The 25907-nt window shown below is 52.8% G+C and overlaps 10 protein-coding genes across 11 annotated transcripts; 6 read left to right on the top strand and 4 right to left on the bottom strand.

Moving 5' to 3' along the window:
- Window positions 1-124: 124 nt before the first annotated feature.
- On the top strand, window positions 125-2779 carry PV07_07026 (uncharacterized protein). The gene has a single exon (XM_016394069.1). The coding sequence runs from the start codon at window positions 554-556 to the stop codon at window positions 2276-2278; it is 1725 nt and encodes a 574-aa protein (XP_016247488.1). The 5' UTR covers window positions 125-553; the 3' UTR covers window positions 2279-2779.
- A 126-nt stretch (window positions 2780-2905) lies between these two features.
- PV07_07027 (uncharacterized protein) lies at window positions 2906-6513 on the bottom strand. The gene is made up of 4 exons (XM_016394070.1): window positions 5837-6513; window positions 5004-5782; window positions 4813-4953; window positions 2906-4759 (listed from the first exon to the last, which is right to left on the bottom strand). Exons 1-4 carry the CDS (start codon window positions 5885-5887, stop codon window positions 3262-3264), a joined length of 2469 nt encoding a protein of 822 aa, XP_016247489.1. The 5' UTR covers window positions 5888-6513; the 3' UTR covers window positions 2906-3261.
- Window positions 6514-7878: 1365 nt separating this feature from the next.
- Window positions 7879-8106, top strand: PV07_07028 (uncharacterized protein; the record flags this gene model as incomplete). Its single annotated transcript, XM_016394071.1, has 1 exon — window positions 7879-8106. One exon carries the CDS (start codon window positions 7879-7881, stop codon window positions 8104-8106), a length of 228 nt encoding a protein of 75 aa, XP_016247490.1.
- On the bottom strand, window positions 7966-9529 carry PV07_07029 (uncharacterized protein). The gene has a single exon (XM_016394072.1). It carries the CDS (start codon window positions 9440-9442, stop codon window positions 8795-8797), a length of 648 nt encoding a protein of 215 aa, XP_016247491.1. The 5' UTR covers window positions 9443-9529; the 3' UTR covers window positions 7966-8794.
- Window positions 9530-9658: 129 nt separating this feature from the next.
- On the top strand, window positions 9659-12234 carry PV07_07030 (uncharacterized protein). Its single transcript, XM_016394073.1, has one exon. It carries the CDS (start codon window positions 9745-9747, stop codon window positions 12184-12186), a length of 2442 nt encoding a protein of 813 aa, XP_016247492.1. The 5' UTR covers window positions 9659-9744; the 3' UTR covers window positions 12187-12234.
- A 328-nt stretch (window positions 12235-12562) lies between these two features.
- On the top strand, window positions 12563-16636 carry PV07_07031 (uncharacterized protein). The gene is made up of 4 exons (XM_016394074.1): window positions 12563-12963; window positions 13589-13695; window positions 13745-14031; window positions 14087-16636. The coding sequence occupies exons 2-4, from the start codon at window positions 13639-13641 to the stop codon at window positions 15981-15983; spliced, it is 2241 nt and encodes a 746-aa protein (XP_016247493.1). The 5' UTR covers window positions 12563-12963; window positions 13589-13638; the 3' UTR covers window positions 15984-16636.
- A 1090-nt stretch (window positions 16637-17726) lies between these two features.
- Window positions 17727-19243, top strand: PV07_07032 (uncharacterized protein). The gene has a single exon (XM_016394075.1). The coding sequence runs from the start codon at window positions 17983-17985 to the stop codon at window positions 18637-18639; it is 657 nt and encodes a 218-aa protein (XP_016247494.1). The 5' UTR covers window positions 17727-17982; the 3' UTR covers window positions 18640-19243.
- Window positions 18685-20423, bottom strand: PV07_07033 (eukaryotic translation initiation factor 3 subunit F). Its single transcript, XM_016394076.1, has 2 exons — window positions 20190-20423; window positions 18685-20131 (listed from the first exon to the last, which is right to left on the bottom strand). Exons 1-2 carry the CDS (start codon window positions 20292-20294, stop codon window positions 19196-19198), a joined length of 1041 nt encoding a protein of 346 aa, XP_016247495.1. The 5' UTR covers window positions 20295-20423; the 3' UTR covers window positions 18685-19195.
- Window positions 20424-20605: 182 nt separating this feature from the next.
- PV07_07034 (uncharacterized protein) lies at window positions 20606-23312 on the top strand. Its single transcript, XM_016394077.1, has 3 exons — window positions 20606-20928; window positions 21012-21097; window positions 21153-23312. Exons 1-3 carry the CDS (start codon window positions 20695-20697, stop codon window positions 22921-22923), a joined length of 2091 nt encoding a protein of 696 aa, XP_016247496.1. The 5' UTR covers window positions 20606-20694; the 3' UTR covers window positions 22924-23312.
- PV07_07035 lies at window positions 23266-25798 on the bottom strand. Of its 2 annotated transcripts, XM_016394078.1 has the most exons (4): window positions 25317-25798; window positions 24309-24719; window positions 23892-24252; window positions 23266-23837 (listed from the first exon to the last, which is right to left on the bottom strand). In XM_016394078.1, exons 1-4 carry the CDS (start codon window positions 25558-25560, stop codon window positions 23531-23533), a joined length of 1323 nt encoding a protein of 440 aa, XP_016247497.1. In that variant the 5' UTR covers window positions 25561-25798; the 3' UTR covers window positions 23266-23530. The 2 variants fall into 2 exon arrangements, with proteins under 2 accessions (XP_016247497.1, XP_016247498.1); XM_016394079.1 differs by having other exon boundaries at window positions 24309-25798.
- Window positions 25799-25907: the final 109 nt, after the last annotated feature.

Below are 25907 nucleotides of genomic sequence, written 5' to 3' on the forward strand. Positions count from 1 at the left end.
GACCCACTGGGCCCTTATCCTGCGGTGTAATGTACCATCCAATCGCACGCCAGCTGGTACATGTGTATGGCACGGATTTGCGGTGTCGCAGGGCGTTTGGAGGGGGAGAGGGGGACTGCCTGCGCCTAAGGACCTACTAATAAAGAATGAGGGCTGCTGATTGATCGAGAGACCGGTGATGCACATCCCGCCAGTGCCTGGCCATTCTCTCTTCTCATTCCTCATCACGCCCTAATTTCTGCCTTTTCTTTCTGGCTACCTCCATCATTGCAATTGTTGTGTGATTTTGTTTGAATGCATTTCCTCTGTGCCTCTTCTATCTAAACCAGAATACATTCCCTTCCATCGGTAGCTTGACAGCGTCTTCTTCCTGTCCTTCCGTATAGATTCCTCCGTCATTGGAATCTCGGTCAGCATTTTATTCTTCCGTCAGGCCTTCGCCCGCCGTATCTTTTTTCCCCTTCTCTTTGTGACTTATCAAGTCGACTTGTTTCCCTCTCCTTGCACGACTGAACGCATCATCCGGAGTCATTGGGATGGCGCATATTAGACCATGTCCATGAGCAGTGCGTCCACCCACGATGGATCTGATCCAGCGTCCCCTTCTTCCAGCGACACCACCGTCGTAGCGTCTCCCTCATCGTCCAAGTCGATTCCTCCCCCGATCTCAGCAGCGGGCCATAGATCCTCCTACCTTGACGTCCCATCCTTCCGGCCGTCGCTGGACAGCACGTACTCAGAGCTCTCCGAGCTGTCGTTCCATTCGAATGAACTTCAAGCCGTCCATCCCCTCGTCCGCAGCATATCTCGAGATGGCGCCCCGTCGATGTCGGCCGATCCTCCTCCACAGTCCCGCCTCAGAGCTGCCTGGGATTCCTTCTACGTGACGAACTATGGTGCCTTGTTGGTGCTTGCGTCTCAAGCCTTCGGTGTCGGCATGAACATCAGTACCCGACTCCTTGAGACCCCAGGCTCACATGGCGAACCCATGCACCCGTTCCAGATCCTCTTCGCTCGACAGTCCATCACTGCCCTCATCTGCACCACGTACGGCATCTACTTCAAGACAACTCCATATTTTCCCTTTGGCCCCCGTGGTGTGCGCTGGCTACTTGTCTTACGCGGTATTGCTGGGTTCTTCGGAGTATTTGGATTATACTTTAGCCTGCTGTACTTACCGTTGAGCGAGGCAACGGTGCTGGGGTTTCTATCGCCGATCCTTACCTGCTATCTCTGCAGTCTCATCATGCCGGGAGAAATCTTCACCATGCAGCAGCAAATTGCCGGCTTCGTCAGTCTTATCGGCGTCCTGTTTATTGCCCGACCAGCCACGCTCTTCTCGAGCTCAACCCAGCCTTCTGACGCCCTGGTGAGTCCTCCAGTCAACTCCACTGTGACTCCCGAGACTGGTCAACACATCACCTCCGAGCAACATCTGGCAGCAGTTGGCATTGCCATGATTGGCGTCGTTGGTGGCGTTGGAGCACTCACTGCGATTCGCGTCATTGGCACCAGGGCTCACGCCTTCATCAGTATCAATTACTTTAGCGTATGGTGTAGCGTCGTCTCGCTGGTATGCCTAATGGTCTTCCCTGACGTCAAGTTCCGGCTGCCGGGCAATCTCACCGAGTGGAGTCTGCTGGCCAGCCTGGGTCTCTGCGGCTTTGTGATGCAGTTTCTCCTGACGGCCGGCCTAGCATACGGTGGGCCGTGTGAGCCGTCCGGTCAGAGTGGCAACAAAAATCAACCGGCACAATTGATCAGGGATCTCGAAAGCACCGGTACAGCCCACCTGGAAAACCCCGTGGGCGGTGGTAATGGTGGCCGTTTGGGGAAGCCCAGGCCCAAACCATCCGGGACGCGTGCGACGGCCATGTGCTACACGCAGATGCTCTTCGCGCTGGCTGGCGACAAGCTGGTCTTTGGCGTCACCCCGGACACGATGAGCTGGATTGGCAGCGTGCTGATTCTTGCGGGAGCAGTGTGGGTGGCTGCTGCCCGAGACTCGGCCACCAAGGCGAAGTCGAATGGCCATGAAGCCCGTGCAAGGGCCACAGGCACTCCGTCTGGATTGGAAGTGCTGAGAGAGCATGCACGGTCCAAGGAAGGGGCAACCCACGAAGAGGCTGTTGGCTTGATGAGTAGCCGCCGGGACGGAAACGAGAGAGACGAATCTGACGATGATGACAACGACACCATTGACGCCGAACACCAAAATGAACACGGCAAGGCGCTTGAAAGCATGGAAATGCATGAATTGCGCCCAGACACCAGCTGATGCTTGGAAGGGTTATAAGAGAAACCATGGCGACAATAGAAAGCTTCTTTCCCCAAAAAAAACCAGGAGTCGGGGATACAACGAAGGACATGGGTCTCAGGGTGGCCAAAAAGGGGGAGTGGGCAGTATACAGGTAATTCGACGGGCACTTTGGTGGCGAGAAGGCCAAACTGGCGTTTCTGGACTATCTTTTGGCCGGCAAGACCCATGGGAATGGACTAAATATTGACGAGAGAACTCACACAGCCTCTACGCTTGTAGGTACATGTAGCATTGTAGGTATGCAGCTCAAGCAGGAAGCACAGAACGGCAGTATCAGGTGTCCCCGGGGTCCCCCAGGGGGGAGTATGAATAAACAGACGTCTGTCCATGGCTCGAGCATTCCGTATCTAAGATACCTGCTGTAGTTCAGTGCAGTGTAGTCTATGTAGGAATATAGGTGCAGTTTACGACGACCTGGAAGGTTGAAGATGCAAGGCTGAATATTATCCTCGAGTCAGCTAATACAACTATCAGGCACCTAGGTAGGCACCCGGTAGAGACACCCGCAACTCGGTGTAAAGCATGTGGTGATTAGCCCAGGCCTACAATCCTGCAGAGTCCCAGCGCATACGTGGGAGAATACGGGCGAGACGTTGGGGAAGCGAGGGCCGTGTGGCCACATACCGAGTACAAAAACACTTGTTTTCTGTTCCGTTGAAAACCAAACGTTTTGGATTCCCCTTTTGGTTCTTTTGGTTCTTTTGGTTTTAGCCTGTCTCCTGTTTCAGTGCCTCTCGCCGCGAAGAGGAACCTGATACATGCATGATTGATCCCTTCCTCATCCAAGCTAACTTGGTCCATCACATGAACATGCCTTCCTGGCGTCCTTGCATACCTCAATTGCATGGGCAAAGAGACTAAATGTCGAGAGTTGAATACCATGCGCTATTGCGCCCATCCCGGCCTGAGCACGTGTCCAATTCCCTGCCCACTCCCATATCTCATGCTGATGATCCATTGTCCTGTCCCGGTCCCGTCAAACTATTACTCGTATTTCCACATGCAGTCGTTCCCGTCCCCGTTCCGCCAGCACTCGAGTTGTTGATATTCTCAACATCATACAGCGACGTGACCTGCGATGGAGGAGGCTTCTTAGGCAAATGCGCAGGCGCGCCATATTTCTGTTGGAGAGAGTCTTCTTTGACTGGAGGTGGCTTGGGCGACGAGACATTACTGGCGAGTCCCTTTTCGAATGCCCGTGCAGGTGGTGGCGTACCAGAAGCATCTGAGCTAAACGATTTTGTGGGAGGAATGCTATTTGCTCGAGTCTGGCTAGACGAGGATGAAGAAGGTTTCTTCCGTCCGCTGTTATTGCTGTTATTGTGGCCACTACGACCGCCATTGCGGCTTGTGGAATTGCTTGGAACGAAGGACCGGGTCTGTGGGTTAAAGAGCGATCTGGAGTAGCCGCTCGGATTGGGATATTGAGCATTGTATGGCTGATTGCCGTTGCCACCATAGTTCTGAGCATGAAGTTGTCCATAGCCGTAGTTTGTTGCGTTGTTGACAGTCGCATTAGCCTGGTAGCCCGACCAGCCGTTCATGTTCGAGCCTGGTGGGCCTTGGGGTTGCGGATAGGCAGCCTGGAATTGATTGTTCATCCAGTTCTGGGGCTGTTGCATCCCCGGATGTGATGTTGGCATGAACTGATTGTTCATCTGAGGTATCATGGGAGAAATGCTCTGCTGATACGTAGTTGGGGAGGCAGAGTAATTGAAGTACCCGTTCGAGGAGGGGGTTTGCATCGACGACCACGATTCCGCAGGACTGAAAGTCTGGCTGCTATTGTTTCCGTAGCCCATGGGAGCGCTGTTGTAAGACATGGAAGACTCGAAATTAGGATATGCTTGAGTGGGTGTCGAACTGTAATTAATGTTTCCACCAAATCCGCCATTAGGAGCTTGGTACTGCCCGTGATATGCCTGTTCCGAGTAATGCGGCTGGTACTGAGGATGCATTTGTGACGTATGCATTGGTGCGTAGCTGGGAATGAATGCTGAACGCGCTTCGAAACTATCGTCCTTTGGCGTTTTGTGCTTGCGTGCCTTTCTCTTGCCACTAGATGAGCTCGACCGCGACATGCTTGCCGAATTCTCCCCCGTCGAAGCACTCTCACTCGTCACCGACTCCTGAAAGTCGCCAAAGATTCGATCTCGAGCAGCTTTGTACTGAGCTTCTCGCTCTTCTCTTGTGAGTTTGGACTTGTCTTTGTTTGGCGTCCCCTCCACTGGAGACATGATGCCCTCCTCGCTATTCGTTTCCAAGCCTGCTTCCGAAGTCGCTTTGGATGGAGCAGACGAACTCGCAGGTGTGCTGGCACCGGCCGAGCCCTGCCTTGGACCCAAACCGACCCTGCGCATGATCTTAAAACCCGCAGCAGAAGGAGGTTGAGATGGCCCAGCAGGGATGGACTGGGCTAAGACATGCAATGGGGTGGGCCTACAAAAGAAATCAGATAATGCACTTTGGACGTAAATAGGCGGTGCACTCACATTGAGACATCAGGTGTCCGAAAAATGCGGATCGATGTACCGTCCTCATTGATGTGATGGGCGAGCGAGTAATAGTCTGCGAGTTTATGTGCAAGAAGCCTGGCGAAGGAGTTCTGTGGCGGTAGGTCGAGAAAATCGGTTCTGTGACGTGGTTAGCGGATTACGTCGATAATGACAGCACTCAGACATACCCGGGCATTGTAATAAAGGCCAGAAACTTCTCTTCCAGTTGAAGGAGAGGCAGGCGATCTTTTGGGGTGGCTAATGCATCCAATAGCTTCTCATCGGGCGCGAGTGGAAGTGATGAAGCTCGTTCATGCATCTCGCGTGGCTGCTCTATCGACCCTTCGGAGTGGGGCTGGCAGTTCGTGGTCTCTGCTTGAATGATGGGAAGGGGAAGATCTCCAAATCGCGGAGGGTTCGTTAAAGTCAAGGTGTGGTATCGGCGAGCCGCAATAGTAACTCCAGAATTGTTTGGGCGCGATGTACCACGAGCGTTTGACGCTGATAAGTCTTCTCTGTGTGGCGCATTTGAGGTCTCTTCGTCCTCTGCGGCTCTGACGCTGGCACTGTCATCCGGACGAATGCTCTCCTTCTCGTCCATCGCGAAGGTTGTGACGGAAGCCATGCTTTTGGTATCAAAACTCTGGTGTTTGGTAGAAGAATTAGAGAGATGAGATTGATCATCTTCGAGGGATTCTCCGCTTTCTGCACTCTGGGGACCACCTGATACAAGGCTCGCATCCTCAACCAGAGAAAGGCCCTCGATTGCAGTTGCCAAATAGTCTGGCTGGGTGCGCTCTTCCAGAGACTTCGGCTGTGGATCGCTAGGCCTTCTCGGCGATGCCGGAGACCTGAGAAGGTTGGTCTGTATGGCCTTTGCATTAATGTTCTCAGCAGGACGAGCTTTCTTTTCGTCAGAAGCATTTGGGTTTGGCGTGGGGAGAGCAGGGGCACGCATTGCAGCGACCTTAAAAGGCGTCAGCATGGCCAAAGCAGAGAGAGACGTGCAGATCAAACATACCTTCGCGAACGATAACTTCCCCGGAGGCGGCCCGACCTGAGAAGACGCCATGATGCCCAAGGAGATTCGTCACGTCGTATCCAACAGCGTCAAGCCAGGCTATCAAGCTGAGGATTGGTATTGAAAATGAATGTGAATTGTACGAGCCAAAGTCGACGCTTCAATTCTTCCTTCCGCTGTCTCACACAACGTCTTGCTCATCGAACGAGCCAACATAGCACAACCCAAAAGGCTCCATGGATTCGACAAGACGGTCTTTGGGTTGTCAACGTGCGTAGCAATAGACTGGATGCCTTTGAGCGCAATGAGGCGTAGGCAGGGTAGATCTGGCAGGCTTTGGTGGAATGCTAAGCAGGGGAACTCCGGAACCGAGGCCAGAGATCGAAGTGGCAGGACCTGGTAGGATGTGAAAAGGTCGCTAAGGTTGAAAAAGACGAGGCGCAGGTGTTGTGAACCCTCTCGCCCACCTTGGAGGGATTACGGGGGGTTTTTTTGGGCGACGATGTCGCGCTCACAAAGTGGAGGAATATCAGACCCTTGACAGGAACAGCAGCGTCGGGGAGGAAGTCGGATCAGTCCATTGTGCGTATGAACAATGGAGATCGACAAGCTTGAGAAGGTGGACAGCGACGACTGAAGTCAAGGCTGGGAAAAGCGTGACTTGTGGCAGTCTTGAGGCATCGAAAACCGCAAGCAGGCCATGAGAGAGAATGCCAAGGCATCCCCATGTCACCGTGGGCGGATCAAAGTTATTGCGACGCCGCTGTACTGGCACGACTGGCACAGTGGCACGCCTCTCGCCAACAGGGAACCACGGGGCATCTCCATCAGTGAGCCAGGGAGGAGAAAAAAAAAAGGTAGAACAAACCAACAATAGGCCAACCAGCATCATCGCCGGATTGGAAACAGCCGAGTCGGGCTTCCTTCGCCTTCTACTTCCCGGGCCCTTGTTGCGTCTCTCAAAAGTGGTGTCTATCTGCCTGCCTGCCGAGTGGCTTGGAGGACGGCACCTTCTTGCTTCGATTCTTGGGATGCTACCTTTCACATCCGCCCCAGCCAGGATACCAGCATTCTGTCCGGGTTCATAAGTGGGAGATTCGGCATCGACACAAGGCATCAGCATTTTCACTCTCATCGTCGTTATCCCCCATATATGTCGGAGCCGCTCTGTGCCCCGTTATATAAATTCTGACAAAGCAGGCATCTCACTCTGCGTCGCCAAACTTGCGCCTTCACTATTTCCATTGAGACTTGTCGGCGTCCTTTTCTGCCTGGCCATTTACAAGGGAGACCTTTCCGATGAATCGGTATCGCACACTCCCGGGCCTTGGGCCACAAAAGGCCACCGCCAGTACTGTGTGCCAGAAATGCTTGAAGAAAGATATGTTTGCCTCTCGTCTGCGGTCTGACCACCACTCGTACTGACAGGCTGTTCACGTCACTACAGTTACGAATGCAAATCAAGCGTACAGGAGCGGCCGTATACCTCCAGGCCATCAAGGACCCAACAACTACTCAACCCCAAACTTGCGCCAAAGCTAACGAGCGACACTCCGAACAATTTATTGAATAGGTGACTAGGCTTGCCCGGATTCTCGGATACAGCATCTTTCTGACGGTTACCTAGCAAGGGTGTGGCTGACCAACAACTGGCCGAAACTCAGGCCAGACGAGAAAACCTGGTCGTGGAGTCAGAAGATCGGGGTCGATCGCTAACCCCAGACTCCTCCGATTCTGTTTCGACAATATCAACAAACAGGTCGCGGTCTCGATCACGGACTCATTCACGAGAGCGCGGTGACAACTACCTCACCGCCAGTGGTGCACGCCGGAACCGCTCGAGGACACCAACCACTGAAGTTCCCCGGAAAAGGAAGCACCGGTCCATTTCCAGTTCCTACTCTAGATCGCCGAGGTCCCCAAGGCGAGAAGGTGGCTCACACCGCAAAAGCCGACGTCACCGCACCATCAGCCCCATTGACCGAGGCCGGCCTAGTTCCATGCGTCGAGGCAGCCATCGCAGCCGGACTAGCACTCCAAGCATGGACAAAAGCCAGATAACCAAGCAGAGAAGATCCCTCGAAAATGAAGACTACGCCGCTGCTTCATCCCGGCGATACGCGCGGGACCACGACGACGACGACAATGATGACGACGGATTGCCTCAGCGAGAATTCAGGTTTGGCGGCGAGAAGCGAAGCAATATGAGGGACCGGAGCTTGAGCCCGTACAGCAAAAGGCTGGCTCTAACGCAGGCGATGAATATGTGATAGGTCAACTGAATCGCAACTTCAGGATATTGGTTGGATGCTCCAGTTCTAAACGGAGGAACCTTAATTTGGTGAAGTATTGTTGATTGTGGTTTGCAAGGCGCTGGTGGCTGCATTGACACATGAATTGGCTGATGTCCCTTTATCATACCCCTACGAGCAATGCACGTTTGTCGTCATGGAGTACTTGTTTGTATCGTGGTACCGTTGGTTTACCGGACACTGGGATGTCATTGCTCACTATTGTGTATTCATTTCCTAGCTCATTCGCCAATAGTTCTCGCTATGGCTCTTGATGCTACTTGCCACAGGCCCTTCTGCTTAGCGAGACTTTCCACCGTACCTCCTTGTGTCTCACATTTCTGCGGTAGCATACCCTCGCCAAAAGCGCGGTCTGCTGCAACAACGATTGAAGTTTTCCGACCGAGCGCGGCGGATTCCTGCAGCTTTTAGGTCTGAGCAGCGGTCGTCATGTCGTGTGGGGCGCCGCGCTCAGTCTTGAAATTCGGATATTTGAGAAGGTCGTGGAAATTGTGATCCATATCTCTTGCGCGAGGCGCTGTCATCGACCTTATTCAGATGTATATCCAACCTGCGGGTTTAACAGGCACCGGGTGGCGCATCCTCATCGACTTGACTTTTTGGCCATCGCCTTGGTGCAATTATCGCTAGGTCGCTCCGTCGTCGATCAGGGAATGCCATCTTCTTCGTTCTCGAGAGCAGCCTCTCGCTCCTCCTCCTGTTCTCGTAAATGTATACTCTCCACTAGCGTGTTGCCTTCGATGCCGACCTCCTCTCCTTCCTCGCCCTTCTCTGTCGCAGGTTGCTTTTGAACGGAATTTTTCTCTAGAGCTTGTTTCTTCGCATTCTCAATGCGTTCTCTCACCAGACGGGCAATGGCGTTTTGTGTCCGGACGTCCAAAATCTTCATCTTCTCCGTCAAGTCTCTTTTCAGGTCCCAATTTGGCTTTCTCGGCTGCAGTTTGAACAAGTCAATACCCTTCTCTGCTTCCAGCTCATCTTTGGCGGCTTGCTCTGCAGTGGATGCTAGGATGCGATCAGCCTGCTCTTCAACAGTCTCGACGTCGTCACCAACGGGCGCGTTTTCGAATCCAAGTTTGGCATTCTTCGTTGTTAGATCGTAATTTCGGCCTGAGAGATACTGATCAGTCGTGGATTGAGGCGGCGTTTCCGTCTCTCCTGTTTCGGTGTCCGCTTGTAGACTTGAAACTGTGGAATGGGAGCCAGGCTGCTTGCGCTTCAGAGATGCGAGTTTCGCCAGGCGAGCTTTTCTGTCGACGGCAGCAGCATCTAGGCTGCTATGTGTGGCTGACATCGCGAAGATTGTCCTCTCTATCTTACAGATAGTTTCTCGAGAGTAGTGACATCCCGCTGCCGACCTATACCATGAAGGCGGGCTTGGAGGGAAAAGCTGGCGACAACGAAACGATCCCTGTAGGTTTGGGTCTGTTCACTCGGGAAAATTCCCTTTCCCGGCTGCGCCCGCAAAGAAGTTCAATCACTCGGTTTTGATATGCCTGCATTTCTCTACCACATATTTCCTCCACGTCTACCATCCATCTGTTACTCCTGATCCACCTGTCGGCAGGCAATAGAGCCAGATGCCCTGGAACCTGAATGTTCCATAAGTCAACCAGCACTCTTAGAGGATGCTTCAGCAATAGTCCAGCAACCTACCACAGATGCCGATCCCGATTCAAACGCCCTTCTCTCGACTTCGTCGGGCATGGCCTTTCGGGATGGGAATCGCTCCACCAAGCCTCCGTCCTCGCTAAGACCTCTACAGAGCTGCCAGAAGGGTCCCACGCTTCGTCCGACGAAAGTTCTGCAAGATTCGGCGGACCAGACAGTCCGCTCCAAGAATCCCCAGAATCCATACCCTTCTCAAACAAGATCCCTCTTCCGCCTGCGGAGTCTAGAGTGCAGTCAGTCTGTCCTCGCTCGCGTAAAGATGGTCATTATTCTCGAGACACGTCAAAGCTCCAAGATGTCAAATCGCTCTCGGACCGGATATTTGGTGTCGAGAAGGGTCGGCCTGGCGTGTCGAATCATCTAGTTTCTCGCAGGCTTCATGGGCCTTCACCCGTTCCTATGCTTAAACCCGATGAGTTAGGCACTCTATGGTCCTACCCACCAGCCTCGAAATCCGTTGTTCTAGAGTCGGAGGCCCTTGAAACTGATATCATCGAGTCCAGTGTTCCCGAGTTCGAAGGCTTTAGGACTCGTGATGACTCTGGATCTCAGAAAGATCGACGATACCTGTCTGGAGACGACCGATTCAGCAGAATGTGGATAAAGCCGTACAAGAAGTTGGTGTTCCCACAAGACGGCGATTACGCGAAGGCGCGTCAAGAGTTAGAGGTGCATAAACAAGCTGCAACGGCTTTTGTGGGCGATCGCAGTCTAGAGGAGCTTCATGAAGCATGGCTCAAGATGCCCTTTCGCAGCAAGACGCGACGTGTCGCACATATCTTGCTTGGATGCCTTGCTGACAGTGCTCGGAGGACCCTCCTCATGCTATCTGTTCTCGCGGTGGTCCCTCGTGAGTGGAGAACTCGATGCGATTGTCTTTGCTATTTGGACATGGTCTACCGGGATGAGATCGCTGCGGACCAGTATCTTCGAGACTTGTTCGCAAAGCAAATAGCCCTGGTCTCTCGCATCTGGACCTGGCCCGAGGAGACGATGCCGTTCCACTTTCTCGTTCTCCTCTTGCGGCATAATGACGCGGAGCATTGCGAAAACATCATTGACACCCTCTTCCAGAACTCTGCACCCGTGCCGCCGCGACTGATTCTAGTTATGGTGGACCATTTTACGAAGCTTGGCGATGCGGAGCGAGCAATAGAACTCCTCTCATGCATCCCTCCAGAGCAGAGGGAAGAACACAAGATGCGGATTCTCGACCGCTGCGCCAAGCTTATCACAATTGACACAGTCGAAGAATCTGGCACTGTGGGTAACTTCAGAGCACTTCCTAAGTTGATCGAACTTGGCATGCCAATGGATGCAAAGGCGCATAACCTTATTATTGAGCGAGCAATTTCCTTGGAAGTGCCGGATGTTGCATGGGAAGTCTTCCGTTTCATGGAAGCAAAGGGTATCCATGTCGACGAACGGAGTCATCTTTTCTTGCTCAAAGATAGCTTTGAGCGACAGAATCGGGAAAAGCTGGATGAAATCATGTCTGCTATCCACCAACGCGAAGATCTATACAAGTATCCTTACTTGGTAACATACATGATGCATATCGTCAGGGTTGTTTGCACAATCGACCGCAAACTGCCCGCTGGAATATCGGTGTCACATCTTCTGGCGATCTACGACAGAGCCTATGACAGAGCCCCGCTTATCAAGCTTGGTATTGTGAATCCTTTACCTGTCGATGAATCTCTTCCCAAAAGGCTTAATGAACCTCCACCGGCGGTCCTCGGTTTTACAATCTGGGCCTATGTTCTCTGCCAACGAGACGAGCGACTTGTCTCAGCATTGTGGTATTGGATAATCCACATGATCAAACAGCAGGACCCGAGCATTGTCGAGTGCGCTAAACATGACATCATGTACAATGGCTTCATCCACTTCTACGCGCGCAGCCGTTTTTTCCTGAGGAAAGCTGTGGACGTGGTTGAAGCCATGATTGAGCGGAATCTGTGTGCTCCCAGCGAGCGAACGTGGAGCGAAGTGCTTTGTGGCTTCCTGCAACACGGTGAAGAAGAAGCTGCGGAGAAAATCTGGAGGATGATGCTGGCACGAGATGTCCAGCCGACCGAGAAGGGGTATGCGTTTCTCTTGGGGAAGTACGATGAAAGCCAGCTTGCCAAGCTGGTCAGGTATGTCTTGGACGAACGGAGAATTCCTGATGGGCTCGACGAGACCCTCAAGTGGCAAGATGATACGAATGCAGCTACCAAAGCTGTAGAAATAGAAGCTCTCGACTCTCAACGATCGCTCGCTGGTCGAGAGCAAGATGCTGAGGGAGACGGCATTTTTGAGAGCTATGGATTCAAAGATGCCATGGGAGACCCCGCTCTTGAGGGCGCGAACATGTACCAATAGTACTGTATACCGAGTACACCTGTTTATAATAGAAGTATCTGATGACCTGAGCTTCCTGCGTCATATCCAGCTGTACAAGTACTGACTTCAGTCCCGGACGAGCGCATTTCGCACGGGTCTGATGACGGACGTATAACCGGTGTGCCTCTTCAAGACCGATTGCCGCAGCTGGAGTATCATGCTGTGGCGTTGCGAGGATTCGGCAAGGCTGTCGATGTAATAGCTCGTATAGAAACGGGGAAAAGCAACTTCCCGAGAGGGGGGCCGGGGGATTGCCAAGCGCGTGCCAGGAGAAGAGTGGTTGTTCCAGCCAATTATGAGCGGTCCCCCGTCTCTTGGTTCTTCTGCATTGTTCCTTCATTCCTTCAGCTCTATCGTTCGTCTTTCTTCGCTCATTGTGTCGTTGGTGAAACCGCCCTTGTTGCATTATCTTTTCTTTGTGAATGGTAGGAATAGCCGTGTCGACCCTACTAGTCTTAGTCTCTGCAGGAACAACTCGACCTGCCGCCACTTTCCTATGTCAACCGAGCCTCCATTTCTTTGCGTTTTGCCCCATCACCACTCCTAACCGTTCTGGCGACATAGATCGGTGTGTGAGAACGACAATCTTCCTGACGACGAAGCCAACTCCTTCTCAACGATTTTCGGTCACACAGTCCCTCCGGTGTTAAAAAACGATCTCTACCTGTGTATGGGCTTAATTGATGAAGAATGGGTCTGGAGCCTACGGCTACATGGTACACTCTGCATTCGAGGACCGCGCTTAATCAACTGTTGGTAAGCATAGTCTCCTGTGTTGCGATGCTTGTTCCAACCTTTTGCAATTTCCTACCCAATGATGAGTCAATGGTAAAAGGTCCGATTGGAAGAATGGCCGTTAGTGGTCGCTCGTTGATAGAGCGTGGCCTTTGTGCACCTACACAAGGACATGTCCATCAGGGAAACATGACTCAATGCGTACCCGCATTCCCGCCAGCTCCTCAATCTTGACCGCACGAAGTCACGCAAGAACGAACTATTCTGAACAGTTGGACTGCTTTGTTGGAGACTTCGGGTATAGAAAACCAACAGAATCGCGCCGCAAAAATGGGGTTCTTTTTCTCAAAGACCTGGTGAATACTTGAGCCAATGGCAGCTGCGCACACTTTTGACACGATCTATCGCCAAGATGTGGGATGATGTCGAGGGATGCTGGGAGCGCAGGCCGTCTGCCATCTGTGTGTTGTCAGTTCTCTTTCAGGAGACCGCGCAATAAGAGCTTTTCCGATCCCTACAGCAGGCAACCCTAGCGACACAAAGTGAAGACCAGAATAACTGAAAAGACCTGAGGCAGACTCGTGTTTGCTGTGCTTCCGCTTCAGACTCCATTGTTCTCACTTGCTAATGTGGTCCTTACAACCAGTTTTGATTTCACCGTGGCACCTGGAGTGGCCTCTAAGATGAGCATCGGTAATGGCAACAAGAGGCTCTCGAAGCAGCTTGAGGATGGAGAGCACGCAGGTATCCAAGGTGACCATAATTCGCAACTTGGCTTACCCTAAACTCACCTTCAATTTAGAATTCCTCTGCAGCCCAAAAGCAACGACACCAAACCGACCAACACTCTACGAGAATGAGAGGGGCGGCCTTGATGATAAGCATTGAGAACGGGGATCCATCTCCACCGTCGGCGGCCTTGAGATTCGGCAAGACTGATTCGTCAAATTCCTTAAACTGTGATCCCAAGAGAAATGACCAATGCAAGGCCTGTCGCAGGTCCGGAAGCAGTGTGAAACCGCTTATGGAATGCAAGGCGTGCCGTGAAGGCTATCACATTGACTGTGGAAACCCGAAACCACTTCAAAGGTAAGGTAGGAGGCAGTCGCGACGCAAATCATCACGCTGACTTGACTTCGTACAGCAAGAATCTCGATGACTTCACCTGCGGAAGGTGTCTAGGAAAGTCGGAAGCTACGACCAGCAAAGATGACTCGCTCAGAGGCAGCTTCGATCGACCCTCTCCCACAGACGTGATGGCTGTTGATCCCAATCCATCCTTTCCCCGTTCCTTTGTCCAACCTGCTGAGTCCGCTCCTGTGTCGTCCTCGCAACTACATGCAGACTCTTCATCGCCAATTGCCAAATCCGCTCAAGACACAAATCACACTGATATTACACCTCTAGCGGGCAACGACGAGACACCTCAGTCTCTCCGAAGGCCAAAACCAGTTACACGATTCTCAGAGATTGCTAGGTCGTCGCCGTTCCATGCGCCACCACGCCACAAGTCGACTGCTCGAGCAGTGGCCACACCCCCAACTAGGCCTGGCACTGGCCAAGTAACAGCACGGCACGGCACAGAACAAAAGGAGCTCCATTCCACACCTATTCGACCAATTACTGTCAGGCATCTGGCTAGACGGACTAGAGGCATTTCCTTGCGTCGTCCAACTAAAGGCAACTTGGGAGGGGCAGCTCAACCACCAACCGACCCCGACGACAGCCAGCGACATGCAGTGGTGATCGAAGCCGCGGGCCTGAAGAAATGCGACGCTTGCAGCAAACATATCGAAGCTTCAATTCAGCGCTGTGTCCTATGTACAGTTAAGCGCGACAATCTACTCTGGGATGGCAGAGGTTGGGGCGACCCTCGCGCGCGGCCGGAAACAATTACAATTCCCGATGATGAGGACACAGGGCCAATAGTGGTGACGATTTCAGACGACGAAGAAGAAGATATGTCGGAGCGGTCGGAAATTGCAACGGAAAATGATCGTATGCGGCCTCACGCTTCAACTTCGCCCGTTCAGCAAGATGTGATCTCTACCTCTCTGAAACGTCACATACCGGAAAATTCAATGTTCGTTTCAAGAAAGAGATTTCAGCCGGAGCAGATCTCTACTCCAGAGGCACACGACATCAGTCATTCAGCAGAAGTTCTGGGCACGGTTGATAAGGAGACTTCATTACAAGAATCGGCAGATGGCGCACGAGCAATGGATCCTCGGCGACGGAGTAGTAGTGCTTCAGCATCAATTCAAGACGCCGCTCAGAACACTGCCGCGCAGAGAGTCCTCTCCAACAATGACAATGCTCAGAAGAATCAAACCAATCTCAACAACATGGCTAGTGGAGGTCGAATGAACGTGACACCCGAGGACAAGGCTAGTAAATGCCTGACTAAAGCTGGATCCAACCCGACTGCGAACATGGATGACCCGACTGATCGTGGGGAAGCCCCTATTGAGACAGGTCGCAGGACAAGTGAAGAAAAAGGAGATGACAAGTATGAGTCGGCGTCGACACAGTCTCAGCCTTCGACTCGGGGCCGGCAGCCATTACACCCTGATTTTGCCCTCCCGAGACCCTCAACCGAGACAGATGAGGACGTTGAATCTGCTTCACGGTTAAGCTCACACTCACGCCCACGGTCGACGACTGAACCCTCGACCATGGGCATCTCGCCGTTGACAAACTCAACAGAATCTCAAGCATGCCATCCGGCCCCTCCGTCGAAGATACATGAGCATACTAGTCAAGCGCCCACCAAGAGTGTACAGGCCACGTGGACAGAAGAGGACGAAGCTCAAAAATATCACCGTTTAAGAGAACTTGGCATTTTGTTTGATTTACCAGAGCCCGAAGCTGACGCGACCAATGACTATGACGCCTTGAGAAAACCCCCTCGTCGGATCGCTCAGCATGAGAAGAAGCAGCAGCAGCCGGAAAAGTCTCAGTGGTTTTCTGACGTCCATCCGTACCTCGGGGCTCGCAAAGACAAAGGGTTTGCTCCTGCGAGGTCCATGCGTGTGAGGTGAGATCTTCCAAGGAGCCATCAGTTGGTAATCTTGTGAATGACCAATGCCGATAACACATCAACAAATTTGACAATGCTCGTCAAGAACTCCATTTTGTCTCAGAGTGGTGCAGGTCTTTACCATGTGTAGCGAGGCATTGAGTTTCATACCACTCAAAACCCGAGCTGAAGCCGCGACATTGCCCATGAAGCCCGCCAGGTTCTTGGGCTCTCGCAGGAGCTGGTGTTTGACTCAAGAGGGGTGTGCAAGTGGCCCCTTCGGAAGTGAAGCGTGACAGGTAACCCTTGTCTTGTGTGACAGCTGGAAAGCGAGTGATCAAACATTTCCGTGGATTTTACTTGGGCGGGGCGATTTATGGCTGTTTCCGCTGTGCGTATGGAGAGCAAGATGGCCTCTGAACGTCAACAGCCAATGCATGATAGCGCTGACGACTGTGTGGGAGTGTTTGATGCATGGAACGCAACGACTTGCTTTATGATACCCGTGCCGCATGTGATTCTCGTCGAGAAATCATCGCGGAGTGTGCACAAACGTTATGAAATGGTGTATTGAAATTGAACTTAGACTTGCCAATGGCAGGGGTTTGGTGTGCATCTCATGTACAGCGCAGAGCATAGCACACCTGGAACACATTGTACCTCTCACAGAACAACCTGAATACCGACGTGAACTGTAACACGTCTTATTGATTAAATGTCCCTGTACCGCCTTGCCCCCGAACCCAGGCCTTCGAATGCCTTCGAATGCCAGACCGTGACTGCTCAGGGTATAACGCCTAACACCATGCATACATCGTAGATTCTCATGCTCGGGACCGCAGATGCTCAATTGCAAGAAGGGAATTGTTTTTTGTTAGTAGCCCATCATGACCGAGCACTGTCGTCGCATGGTCAGACACAAGGACAACAAGGACATCATTCCGCTGTAAGATAAAGAAAAGAAGAGACAGCCAACAATACTTACGGCCATGACTATGCAAAAGATGCTAACATAGGGACTGAGGCGTTCCCCTATCCGGGCGCATTTCCAGAATATGCCCATCACGCTAAATCCATCACGGAAGAATCAGCATTTGGGTGCAGAGAGCAAAACGAGAGCGTACACACTTCGCTGTCAAGAGAGCGTGACCACCACCCTGCACTTGCACGAAAGGCCAGCCAGCACGGTCCTGTACTTACCCGTCTTTATTTCTGTCCATGACACCGGGGGCCATGGAGTGCACGTATGTCGACGTGCAGATGATGAGGAGGATGACGAGGAGGAGGGACTGGAAGTTGAATATGGCGGTCTATATCAGTCACAGAGGCGCAGGTTAGTCAGTGCTCAGACACTTTTTCTTCTTCTCTGGCTCTTGAAAGGAGCGTCCCTCCTGTAGGTAAATTTTGGGGGCGTTGTTCTTCGGAAATGAGTATGGAGGCAAGAGACGTACCATTGCGAAGACCAATTATTCCGCTAAGATGGGACAAAAGGGCGTAGAATCCGTGCGCATCGGACACGGAAAGTGGTGGAGTCTGTTATGAGTCGGTCAAAGGGTTTCGTCGTGGAATACAAGACAGATTCATCATGCCAGAAAAGAGACCAAGTGAGAGAGATGTTGAAAGGTGGTTTCGAAGACGTCGGCGGCACTAACTGAAAGAAGAATAGGTACAACGCTGCCCCAAGATCACGTGCTGTGTCTTTTCGAATGTGGCTGCAGCCTTGCCGCACTCCAGATTCAGCCTCGCTTGCGGAGGGACTTCCCACCTTCAGTCCGCTTCCTTCAGGAATCCTGCAACCGAATGCTTCAACACTACGAGGTATCTCAAGCCAATACTTCTCCTAGGTATCGCCCTGCTCGGCACTGCTGGTCTGTGCCTCTGCTTGCGTACGGACCTGTTTACAACATTTACGCTTCGTTTCGGACGGTTATTTGTCCTCCAGATCACCCGGACTCCAAAAAAACCCCCCATATCTCTCTACTCGATCCTATCTCTTTCCTCCCTCGCTTCCACGCACAATCATGGAACCTCGCGCCCGCGCCGGCCGGCACAAAACCAGCCTCAATTTTGGCCCGGAGCTCTCGGCACTTCTGTACGCATATGGCGCACCCACACACCCAGACATTGCCAAACCTCTGGGCGCATCATCACGACAATACCTGGCCTCCTCCAACACGCCCAACACCACCCATCCACCCACACCTTTCACTCAACCCTTCCCCGAAACATTGCGTGTCCTGGACGAGATCTTGACCGACTTCATCATCGAAACGTGCCACAATGCCGTCGGCGTCTCGGTCTACTCTGGCCGCGCGAAACTGAAAGTCTCGGACTTTGAATTCGCGATCCGGAAGGACGCCATCAAACTAGGCCGAGTGCAGGAGATGTTCAAGAAAAAGCGGGAGATTGATAACAAGAAGAAGCTGTTCGACACGACCGAGGGCAAGGAGGGGCATAAGCTCGCGGTGGACGATCTGGTGAATCTGGGGGAGGTGGTGGGCGAGGAAGGTACGTCGAAAGGCAAGGGGAGAGGTAGAGGGAGAAAGAAGAAGAGGGATGTTGAGGAAGTGGACGGCGAAATGGTCAATGGAGGGCTAAACTCAAAGGAGAGGACGCCCGGCCCTGATGAGAGCGGCGAGGAGAGGGCAAGCAAGCGGGCAAAGAGTGACCTTGGATGAGAACGCAACTGATTATCAAGAGCTGGCGTTTATGGCTCTTTCTTTGGCACACATGATCCTACCAAAAAGCATCCAAAACCTATGGAGAAAGAGGGGCATCCAACTGTCCAGAGCCGCCAGAGACATCCCCTGTCAGGACGGCACCAGGTAGACATCCAGCACACTGCCTCTTTTGACAACAACGAGAGGCCGGTTTGGGAAATCTACCTCACCGAATGACGAACCAATACACCATGTTATTCGTGAAAGTTTACCAAGCGGAGTCGGCTCGGTCTATCTGCCCAAGCATCTGCTGTCTGTGGGCGGCTATCATATGAGAGACCTCAGCTGAACTGTCCACCAGGATGACTTTTGCAGTCATTCCCTATTTCAGAGACAGTATGCGCGTGTCTCGAGCAGATCCCAACTGCTCTTTCATGCAATCATCACTCAGAGTTGCTTTGGCGTCCATTCGGGACGACTAGACACTTTGCGACACAGAGCAGGTGTCACTGGGCTATCCGCCTTCATGTATAGCAGCCGATCTCAGATAGGCTGCCTGCGTTCCATGATCATTTCAAACATTGGACACCGAGAAACTCTCTGTCCTATTCTGCCTCGCCTGTCCACCTTGTCGGTTCTGTCTGCGATCACCTCGTCCTTCCTTCTCCGTAGCACCACTTTCACCGCCACCCATGGTCAATGCTGATGTCGCTAGCCTGTTCGACAGGTCCATCTGTGTGCGGATCATGTTGGCAAGGTAGGACACAGTCAAGACGTCTTGAACGTGGTTATTGAAATCCTTTTCGATCTCGGCGGGATCGACTTTCGGCGCGAGGGCCAGGGTGTTGAGGAGAAACTGGCCCAGCGCGGTAGATGGCTCTGTCTCTTCCTCGATCACGTTTTCCACGTACTTTCCCACCCGGTCCAGCATGCCCAGGGTGTCTTCCAACGACTTTTCGAGGCTCTCAATCTCCGTGAGGATCGTCGCCGTCCTGCTCTCCGAGTCCTTTGCGTATCCCACGGCCTCTAGACCGGCGCGGTCGGCCTCGCCGTAGTTGACAGTGTAAGGGATGGGGATGAATGCCGCCGAGTCGGCCGCCCTCTCGGGGCTCACGCCTACTGGCGAGGAAATGTACGTTCTCACTTCGATGTCTTGACCTGGTTGGCATGACACCGTGATATGGACCGCCGGATAGGGAAACGTGCCTTCGCCCTGGCTGCTGTAGTGGTTCTGGATCAAAGCCGAAAAGGTGTTCAACTCTGAGCTGGTGGCGTACCACCCCACCAGGACCTCCTTGGGGTTCGCACGGAGATGCAGGGCCAGCATGGCCTTCTGATATTCCATGTCCACTTCGACCTGGTCAGTCGTCTCGGTGTGGCTGACGGCGAAAGAGGAGTGGACGACGACCTGGGATTCATCGGCGTCGGAGCGGGTTCCCAGCAGGGTGCCAATGACTCGCTGCTGGTCGGGAGGGCGGCGAACGCAGTGGTCCAGTATCGAGAAGAGAGCCTTGCGGAGGGGGGTCAGTCAATTGCCTGTACGATATTGGTTGGTTTTCTGGACTTACTTGTGGTTGTATCACGACGCGGAGGGGGGCTGTTGTGGGTTGTGCGCCAACTGCGACAGGACCCAGAGGGCGGGTGAGGTGCAGGAATGCATCTTGTTCAGCCATGCTGGGCAACAGGTGCGTGGCTGCTGGGGGATGATCTCTGTGTTAGTCTGCCCTCACTCTTTAGCTGGCCGGTGGAATTGGTTCTGGGCCTTGAAACTTGCGCAGATGGTGGTTTTGCTCTGGTGTTGGATTGGGGGGCGGGAAATTTTGGGCCACACAGCCTTGCATGAAATTCATGGGCCGCCAGTGTGCGCTGCGAAAAAGGGCCTTGTCACGTGCCTGGGGAGGATCTTATCTAATCAATCTTAATGCCGACAAGGCCGGCGATATAAATTATTTGATATGACGGCAACAGCGCCCGCTGGTTAGTCCCTCGATTCTTCCTCGTCTCGACATCTGCTTTTTTCTGCTTCTCTCGGACTGTTCGCCACATCTTCTTCACTCCTATCGGTTCGGTACCATGAGCGCCAATGGGCTCCTGCGCAAGGATCAACTCGAGCTCAGTCTCCACGACGAGAAAAAGCTGATCGAGGAAGGCATTCTCAAAGAAGACAATCCCCTCGATTTCAGCGTCAATTTCCAGAGACTATGCGACGCTTGCAGAAGAGGCGATCTCAAGCTCTGCCAGGAGATGATTCAGGAGGGCGCAAACATTAATGCAAAAGATCAATATGATTATACCCCTCTGATTCTGGTGGGTTTTCCCAATGTTCTTGATATCCACCGGAATATCTTGCCACATTTAGTCGGTGGATTCTCGACTGACATTGCGACAAGGCTAGTTTGTGTGGACATTATGAGGTTGTACAACTATTGTTAGAATCCGGCGCGTTGTGCGAACGAGATACATTCCAGGGTGAGAGGTGCGGATTCCCATTGCACTATGGTAGGAATATTCTACTAACAACCTCGTCCTAGATGTCTTTATAATGCTTTGAACGACCGGATACGAAATCTTTTGTTACAGTACGACTATTCCAAGTCGACTGATCCTTTACAGCCGTTAGCGTCACATTTGGTCTCATTGCTCAGTCGGGACCAACCCAAGACTCATGATATTACCGTCGTTACGCCCAGCGAGTCATTCCGTCTGCATAAGTTCATCCTCTCGGCTCGTTCCCCTTACTTTAAAAGCAAACTCAGCCAATCTCCAGACACCAAACTCTGGAAACCAGCCCCCACGATTCCACCACAGTCATTTGCCATCGCCCTGAAACATCTATATCTGGGGGAAGTGCCCAGAGATCTTGGCGGAGGGCCAGGTACCGGGTTTACAGATTCCGAAATCCTTGCTGGCGTCGACCGAATAAGCAAGCACCTAGAGATTCACAACCTGTCACAGCTAATCCTCGACAGCAGTGACCGTCGCTTGGCAAGACAGCGGCGTCAAGACGAAGTCCAGAGAGGTCGCGACCAGCTCGAGCAGTGGTTCCGTGAGAACGTCTTGAAGCACGCAATCGAGGTCGAGACTTCACGAGCCGATGATGTCAAATGGGATCGTGACAATGGCATCTTTGCAGACGTGCTTCTCCGCGCCGACGAGGACGAATTTGAAGAAGAAATCACAACCGACCGGCAACCACAACAGTCCCGATCTGCCACAAATGCGCTAGGCATCCCCTTAGACCAAAGGTCCAATACATCGCGCTCTCCCTCCCGCTCCAGGAAACCACGCAAATCCAAAATCTACCCTTGCCACAAAGCCATGCTCATCCGCTCCGAGTATTTCATGACCATGTTTGAATCCTCCTTCCGCGAAGCACAGGATACGCCGCACCTCCAGATTGTGCCCATCGACTGTAGCCCCGAGGTCCTGGAAATCATACTGACATTTCTGTACGCTGAAAAGGCGGACTTTGGGCTAGAAATCGCCGTCGACGTCCTCTTCGCCGCGGACATGCTCTTTTTGGAGAAAGTGAAAGCGAAATCGGCCCTCGTGATCTCTTCGTTGGGCAGCGGAAACGCAATGGCGATGCCGAACGCCATCTCCCCCGAGACAGCCTCCGAGAACGGCGCGAACACGCATCTCTCCGAAGGGGACGAGGATATGGACATCTACGAAATCCTGCGCGCCGCCTGGCTCACCCGGGTCCAACGCCTGGAGGAATTCGCCGCACGTTACATCGCCTACCGCCTCGAGTCTTACATCGACGACCCGGACTTTGCAGAGCTGGTGAAGGAGTCTGCCAGTCGAATCAGCGCGAGGCAGGAAACGGACTCGATCGAACTGTTGGATGACATCCGGTACTACCTGAGCGAGAGGTTCCGGTTGCGATTCGAGGACTCGGGTCTCGAGGACGTCATGGACGAGGAGCAGGCGATCATGGCCGAGGCGCTCGTGCAGTCACCTCGACAGGGACAAGCGAATGGGCACGCCGGCGAGCCAACAGCAGCATCTGCCTCGCTGCCGCGGTGGGGTTCGGAGCCCGCGACACAGGCAGACTCGCAGAAGGGGTCACACTTCCCCGACGACGAAGGCGTGGACATGTCGACGCCCACGCGTGCTCCCGCCGGGGGAGGCCCGACAGGCCACGACCCGGACTCGGTCGAGGCGCTCCTGCAATCCGGCGCCGTGCGCACGCTCGACGGCGAACTCGCGGGCGACGAATTCACCGCCGACGCCGTCAACTACCAGATTCTCCTGGCCAAGATTGACCGCCTGCTCGAGCAGTTGAAGCTGGATGCCTAAAGCCAGTTCAAACAACCGCCTACAGCTGTCTGGGGCTGCAGAATCATCGAATGGCTTGCTCGGCCTACCACCCCTTCCCCCCCCCCTTTGGTCAACTCTGGTGTTGGGTGGTCGAGACCTCACGGTGAGGCCCTTGAGAGGGAATCAATTGTCGTACTACATTTGGTTCTCCACCTGGACTTCATCTGATCTTTTCCTTTGACGAGCCCTTTTGGGTCGGATTATGAATATTGGCGTGGACGAGAACCGGCATTATTGCATATAAATTAAGATAGAAAATAGATGACCAAGGTCAACCGCTACGAGAGGAACAAAGACAAAGTACAGCATGAGAAACCCACGTATCAGAAACTTCTTTTTGGGAAAATGTTCCAAGGCAAGGACTAGCTATGTAAAGCTCTCTTGTTGTACCTAAGCGGATCAACCTGAATGGCAATTTGTCCCCTGTCTCACTTTTCCTTAACCGTCCTTATCCCAGCAAGACCCCGCGATACACATACATGGTCCTCTTCTCCCAAGCAAAGATGCGGAGATCGATTTTGACATCTGCATAACCTCTCGGAATCGAGACCCCCATTCTGTTTGTTCATCAAGCCGAACTCCTGGTCTAAGATGCCATGTAGGTACTCGAATCGACACCACCCTCAGGGTAGGGAGGTACCTGGGCATCAAAGCGCTTTTCAATTTCCTTGAGCACAGCCTCATCCTGCTCGCTGCTGACGAAGCTGATACTCAACCCCTTGGTACCAAATCGGCCGGCACGACCCACGCGATGCAAATAAGAATCAGCATCGGCAGGCAAGTCGTAGTTGATGGCCAAGTTGATCCGTTCAATGTCGATTCCTCGACCGAACACATCAGTGGCAACACAGATTCGTTTGTTGAACTCCTTGAACTCTTTGTAGCGTTTGATACTGAAGGCAGCAATTAGCACGGGACTGACAGATTAGGAGCGCGCCTTGACTTACCGCTCCTCTTGACTGACACCAGAATGCACCGCAATACTCGGGAAGTTGCATTCCCGGAGCAGCTTGTCAAGTTCAGTGGCACGGAGAGTACTCTTGACAAAGATGATGACCTGGTTGAATTCGAGGCTGTCAAGCAATTCATTGAGTTTGCGGTTCTTTTCTCCCTCACTGAGCTTGATAGAGTATTGTTGAAGACCGTGGAGGGTAAGCTTGGTTTCGTCATCGACAAACACCTCGAGAGGGTTTCTCATGAATTTGCGACAGATCGGTCGGATGTCCTGGGGCAAGGTGGCACTAAACATCATGACCTGTTTCTCCGTCGGAGTTGCTCGGAAAATTTCTTGAACGTCGCGGCGCATGTCTGGAATAGCTGTGTTAGAGGTTGTCTGATGGCAGAAGTTGGTCATTAAGGCATACCGATTTGGTCCAGCATTTTGTCGCACTCATCGAGAACAAACGCCTTGACATTGCGCAATGACAAGATCTTGTCACGGACAAGGGCGTTGAGACGACCGGGGGTCCCGACAATGATGTTGGGGAAGGATTCCTTGTTCTTGAGAAGATCAATATCTTTCTGGATGGGCGTACCGCCGTAGAAGACTGCTGTCTTCACGTCTGGAAGATATTTGCTAAATCTTGCGTATTCGTTCTTGATCTGGTAGGCAAGTTCACGTGTGTGGCACATGACCAGTACGGAACATTCGCCAGGAACAGGTTCCAGTTGATGCAAGGTGGTCAAGACGAAGACCGCGGTCTTACCAAGACCGGACTTGGCTTGACACAGGATGTCGACACTGAGGAGAGCCTGTGGGATACATTTTTGCTGGACTGCAGGAAATCGTTGATGTTAGACTTGGTTCGGTAAAGCATGTGTGAAGACGATAAAAGAGCATCGCAGGCCGATCCGTCCATCTCCCTGATTTTGCACCTGAAAGGATTGAGCCGCATCCCCGTTCTTTCCACCCGTGACTAGTTCTATTACCGAACACCAGTAACGCACATTCAGGCCACCATTTCCCGCGAATATCACAACGCAGGAGGGACGTTGGCTTGGGTGTGCGAAAGTGTCAATCATTTGCAGCGTTTTCAGCATGCCTATTTGAACGTGGAGCTGGAGCGAAAACGGCGACCCCAGAAGAGACATGCTCTCACTTCTCGGTCTTCAGACTGCCACCTTCCAGGACGGTAGGTCGAATCAGCCGGCGTGAGGCGGTGGCATTTTATTGCCCGCCAATGTTCGACCGTACAGGTCGCCGATCGGAGACTTTCGAATCCGTTGTAGAAACTTTTCATTCTCGTTCTTTTTCTTCTTCTTTCCCTTTCTTTTCTTGGAGATGGACGGATGCGCTCGTAGCAGGAAGAACTTTGGAGGGTGGATATTTTGCTTGCAAGAATATATGGCAGGATGGATGATGGATGACTAACCCTCCGAAGGATGTTCGAAACCGCAGTCGGTGATTGCTCGCAGCAGCTCGCCTTTGAGCAGGAAGTCTCTGAAGCCCGTCGAGTGGATGCCGACATAACTGCCTTTGCCTTTGTCGGTGGCTTTCCCTCCGCTGACTGTTAGATCGCCTTTCTTTGCGGCACCGTTGGTCGCGCCGGCCGCTGGAGCCTCGGGTGCTTGAAGTTCCTCGTCCGAGTAGTCGATGAGATCCTCTTCGGCAGACATGGTGGATGGTGTGTTTGTAGCTGAGGCGATGAGTCGAAGTAAAACAGGGGTGTAAGAGGTTAAGGTGGAACCAAGGGCTGTTTCAACCTGGGAGCAAGAGTAGAGGATGGGGGATGATGATAGTGGTGGTAGGGAGCAGAACCAGCCAAGGTCTGCGAAATACGCGACGTGAGTTGGAGAGGTTGATGAAGAAGGCGAGAAAAGATTGATGAAGCAGAAATAGATGAGAAGAGATGCCTGCGCAGGAATGTTCCAGGTTGTTTTCTGCGGCGGAGGGCCAAGGCGAGGCAACCGTAGCGCCAAGACCGCTCTGCTTAGTCATCCACTCCATGCTGTCGTCGCAGCCA

The sequence above is a fragment of the Cladophialophora immunda genome (genome assembly GCF_000835495.1).
Source record: "Cladophialophora immunda strain CBS 83496 unplaced genomic scaffold supercont1.4, whole genome shotgun sequence".
NCBI classification, from domain to species: Eukaryota; Fungi; Ascomycota; class Eurotiomycetes; order Chaetothyriales; family Herpotrichiellaceae; genus Cladophialophora; species Cladophialophora immunda.